Here is a 4,588-nt window from a genome sequence, read left to right as displayed (position 1 = left end):
CTTGTAGCCTAGTGGTTATAAGAGTCTCGATAGAATTTGAGATTTTGAGTTCGATTCCTCATGAAAGCGAATATTCTGGAATTTAATGGTGTTGTGCATTAAGCGGTAGGCGACGCTACCGTCGACAGGCTCTCGAGGATATGCCGGCTCAGTCTTCGAAGATGCTCATAAGGGTAGAGTTTACGTACGTGTGTTCATAGGGTGTAAGTGTGCGTGCGTTGTGTGTGTCTGAATTGTATTATGTAATTTCAAAAAAAAGTAAAATGTACCGTGGACACCTGAGCTTGCAGCGCTATATCAAATAGGTCCATAAACTTAGAAACCAGACATCTAGCCCCTTGAACTTGCGAACCAATTCACTCCAGGTCCAGCCCAGTTTTGCATGGCACTGTGCGACCGGGATTTGCTACAGTAACAATGTTTTTGTTTTTTCATTTCCTAATTTATTTCGGCTGAATCTTCAAAAAAAAATCATAACTCTTCGATAGGACATCGGATGAAGATGATTTTTATATAAAAATTGTAGCTCTTGAGGAGATCTACAACTTTTTAGTTTTGAATTTTTTGATTTGACGATGTTAAGGTACTCAAAAAAATTATATAAAATTACAGCACCATAATAATCGCGTACTTTTGCTTGTCGCATTGGAAAATTACTATATTTTTTATTTGTTGTCAAATGAAGACACTTTGTATACTAAAATTTTAATACTTTTAATGATCTAGATTCTTGTAGTTTTTAGTTTTTACATTTGCATCACTGTAGCAAATTATGAATTAATTAGGCTCATTAGATTCGTCTCGCGAATTAGCACTCAGCTGTCAAAAAACATTTATAAACATATTTTATTTAATACTATAAAATAGTAAAATTCTTTTTGATGTGATAGGGACTTATGAAAAAAAGTCTGGGAGCCAAACCGGGTCTTACTCGTCTGAACTTCTGCGATGAAAGATCCAAACGTACTAACTCCATTGACTATCTTTTTGCAGCGTGACTTCACCCATGGAAAAGAAGATTCTTTCTAGTGTGTAGTGGTCCGGAAAGCTTGTTGTCTGTCTCCGTAATTTCGACGTCGACGTCAACTAGTTCTCTCTCAGCCCTAGCTTTTGCAAAGGTTGCCGGTGCCGGTGTTTTCCAGATTGCAAAGGTTCAAGAGTTTTCTGTAGCAACCAACAAAAAAGAGAGCAATAGCTATAGCTTTTTTTTTTTTGTGAAAGACGGGCATCCTTTAGAAATTTCTATCGACGCGTTACGCATCCGAGCAAGTGTCCAACCGACAGGATCGCTTTCTAATGTTCCTGCCCCTCGGTTCGATCTTTTCCTCCATTTTCCGCCGAGCCATCACTCCCCTACATGACCTGACAAGACAGTGATCTGAGAGGAGAGGATGTGTTGCACAAACTACTTCATCATCCATTGAACACAAGAGGAGCAAATTTTATTTTCACACCCAACAAAAAACGATCAGACATGATGTACACCTGATGACGAATACAGTACACACAGCCACAGACGTCAAAAGGACACGCCACGGCAGCGTAAGTAGTACACGAGCTGCTGCACGACGAGCAATCGCCAGAAAACGTAGCAGAAATATGGACAGCAATTTCTGATGGATTATTACACGAGAATGTCGTCAGCGGCTAAGAACGTGTAGCCTGCAATGCATGCACTGTCTCTACCCTGAGACTCCGAAGATCGAGACGGCCGTGCTCAGCTCCGCCGTCAGAAGAACAAGAGCTTGATCGCGGCGGCCGCGGCGACAGCGACGGAGGCCACCGGAACCTGCGGGGCGGCCGCGGACGCGGCGGCGCCGGAGCGCGTGGCGGAGACGGTGATGGCGAACTTCATGCCGCTGGCGCAGTGCCCGGGCACGTTGCAGATGAAGTAGTGCGTGCCGGGGGTGGTGAGCGTGACGGTGGTGGAGCCGCTGTCGTCGTCGCTCAGCGCGTTGGCGCCGGAGCCGGAGCAGGTGTCGTAGCCGCTCTTGGTCACCTCCGTCACCGTGTGCGCCTTGCTCACGTACCGGAACACTGCAGCAGCACAACACAACCCTTAACTAGACGTGAGGGCGGCGGAAGCAGGGAAGAAGCTCTGCAGCTCAGAGCTCACCTAGCGTGTCCCCGACGGCGAAGCTCTTGCCGTTGGCCCAACTGTCGTAGTTGGCGCCGGTCGTCCAGCCCTGCGACTCGCCGACGGTGAACGTCGTGGCCGAGGCCAGCGCCGCGCACCCGGCGACGAGCAGCGCGACGAGGGGCAGGGCGGTTGCCATGACGACGAGCTTCGCCTTATCTGACCGTGATGATGCGCTGGCCTGCCGCTGCCGGGCGTACGAGCAATGAGGATATGACACACGAGCTGTGCAGATCACTATTCTTGCTGTGGTAGACCACTGGGCTGGAGGTTGGAGGGTCTATTTATAGAACGAATAAAGGTTTCTAAATGTTCCTCATCTAAAGTAAAATGTATTTGAAAAATGGTCCACGTCAATCGAAGCATTTTCTCCTGTGCGTTGATTTGTTTACTTTCTCACCCGGCCCCTTTTCATCCGATTTTGATCAAGAAAAATTCAAAGGGCGCGGCGGCGGTGCCGGTGCAGTGCGTGAGGAGGATGGAATTGGAATGCCTTTGGTGCGACTCAAAGCTTCTCGCAGGGGGGCGCGCGAAAGTTGGGCGCAGGCCAGCTGGCGGTGGCATCTTCGGGCAGTTAGTTTTTGATGTGCGCGAGCTCCTTCTGGCAATCTCGCGACTCCTTTTGCACATTTTCTAGATGCGTTGTAACAGAAAAGGGTCACGCGTTTGCATGGCGTTTGGACCCCCCGTGGGCATTGGAAACAGGAAAGGAACAGCCGTTGGAATCAAAGCTTTTGATTTCTCAACAACTGGTGAAGCAGGAAACGAGCCCTGGGAATGGGATGGGTGGCCGGCGAGGGAACTGATGCCAAAGTGCAGTGGAGCAGAAAAGGCGCCGGCCGCCTCCGCGTTTCTTTGCTTGTTTCACACACGCGGAGGCGCCGAGAGGCGGGCGCTCAGGCCCGTGCTCGGATTCGGGTCGTCCCGGCCCATGCATGGCCGGTTTGCTAATCTTGTGGGCTCAGGAATCGGGAGGCTCCTCCTCCACACGGGCCGCATGGGCCTAATATCCCAAGAGGCCTAATTTTGCTCGTGCGTTTACCAGGGCTCAGGGGGGGAGATATGTGGCCTAATCTCCACACGGTCACCGGGTCACGGCTCGGTCTCTTGGCGGCAAGGGCAGATGGAGCTCCCGAGGCTCCGTCCTCCGTGTTTCCTTCCAGTTTTCCAGAGGCCAACCACGGAAGATCAGGCACGGCGGCGCGCCGTGGACAGCCACGCATCATCCAAATCACACACTAACACTGATGCAGATGCAGAGCCACGAACGATTTCTCGAAACAAACATATCAGGTACAAACTAATCTTTTCGTGCAAAACATCTAACGTATCGGAGATGTGTTGCATATAATGCACGTTTCTCCGCGATCTGCCCTGCCCCTTGAGACGCCGAGTCGCGCGCGCCAACGGACGCGGGATAGACTGCCTCAGAGCAGCGCGAGCTTGGTCAGAGCACCCGTTGCGGCGGCGGCGACGACGACGGGAACCGTCACCGGAACCTGCAGTGCGCCCCCGGCGGCGCCTGATGCCGTCGCGGCAGCCCCCGAGGAGGGCGCCGCGGAGACGTTGACGGCGAGCCTCATGCCGCTGGCGCAGTGGTCGGGGACGACGCAGATGAAGTAGTGCGCGCCGGGGGTCGCGAGCGTGACGGTGGTCAGGCCGCTGTTGTTGTCCTCGCTCCGCGCGTCGCCGCCGGAGCAGGCGTCGTAGCCGCTCCTGCTCACCTCCGTCACCGTGTGATCCGTCCTCACGTAGCTGAACACTGCGGGCACGTGGATATGCGTACGGTTTCCCCCGCACAATTAATTAACCCTTTTGCTAATAATAATGGATCAATGCGTGATAAGCTGCAGCACACACAGCAACACACATAGCTATGCCTAATATAATCATCAGGGCTTTGCTCACATAGCTGGTCTCCGACGACGAACGTCTTGTCGCTGGCCCAGGCGGCATAGTCGACGCCGGTCATCCAGCTGTGCACGCCGCCGACGGTGTGCGTCGTGGCCGACGACGCCAGCGCCGCGCACCCGGCAGCGAGCAGTGCCGCGACGAGAGCCCGCGAAGCGTTGTTGGGCGCCATCTCGGTGAACGACCTGGCCGGCTGACGGGAGGTTTTAGTGTTGCTTAACATCTTGGTCCATTTGTATGATGAGAGAGCGCGCTCGCGCGCACGCACTTTCAAGATGCTCTCGAACAGAAAATTCATTTATCAGGACCTCGAGGGCACTAAAAACAGAAAAAAGGATGCGCCTTGCTCTGAAAGGCGAACGACAAGTGCTGACAGCCATTGGTCACTTAGGGAACTGATGCCAAAGTTCAGTGAGGAAGCTGAACCAACGGACGGAGCCGTTTCACTTTCAACTAGTCTTGCGACTTGACCGGAGCGACGGAGCCTGAAGCAACACTACTCGAAAACGGGCCATCGATACAGGCCAAAGGTGCCAGCTC

At 52.5% G+C, this 4,588-nt stretch overlaps 2 protein-coding genes across 2 annotated transcripts; both read right to left on the bottom strand.

Annotated features, from left to right (window-relative positions):
- Positions 1–1,413: 1,413 nt before the first annotated feature.
- On the bottom strand, positions 1,414–2,405 carry LOC120681806 (blue copper protein-like). Its single transcript, XM_039963421.1, has 2 exons — positions 2,117–2,405; positions 1,414–2,037 (listed from the first exon to the last, which is right to left on the bottom strand). Exons 1-2 carry the CDS (start codon positions 2,274–2,276, stop codon positions 1,730–1,732), a joined length of 468 nt encoding a protein of 155 aa, XP_039819355.1. The 5' UTR covers positions 2,277–2,405; the 3' UTR covers positions 1,414–1,729.
- A 992-nt stretch (positions 2,406–3,397) lies between these two features.
- LOC120696093 (blue copper protein-like) lies at positions 3,398–4,241 on the bottom strand. Its single transcript, XM_039979245.1, has 2 exons — positions 4,046–4,241; positions 3,398–3,899 (listed from the first exon to the last, which is right to left on the bottom strand). The coding sequence occupies exons 1-2, from the start codon at positions 4,218–4,220 to the stop codon at positions 3,565–3,567; spliced, it is 510 nt and encodes a 169-aa protein (XP_039835179.1). The 5' UTR covers positions 4,221–4,241; the 3' UTR covers positions 3,398–3,564.
- Between the last annotated feature and the right edge of the window lie 347 nt (positions 4,242–4,588).

The sequence above is a fragment of the Panicum virgatum genome, chromosome 2K (assembly GCF_016808335.1).
Source record: "Panicum virgatum strain AP13 chromosome 2K, P.virgatum_v5, whole genome shotgun sequence".
In the NCBI taxonomy this organism is placed as follows: Eukaryota; Viridiplantae; Streptophyta; class Magnoliopsida; order Poales; family Poaceae; genus Panicum; species Panicum virgatum.
This window is presented reverse-complemented; position numbering and strand designations above follow the sequence as displayed.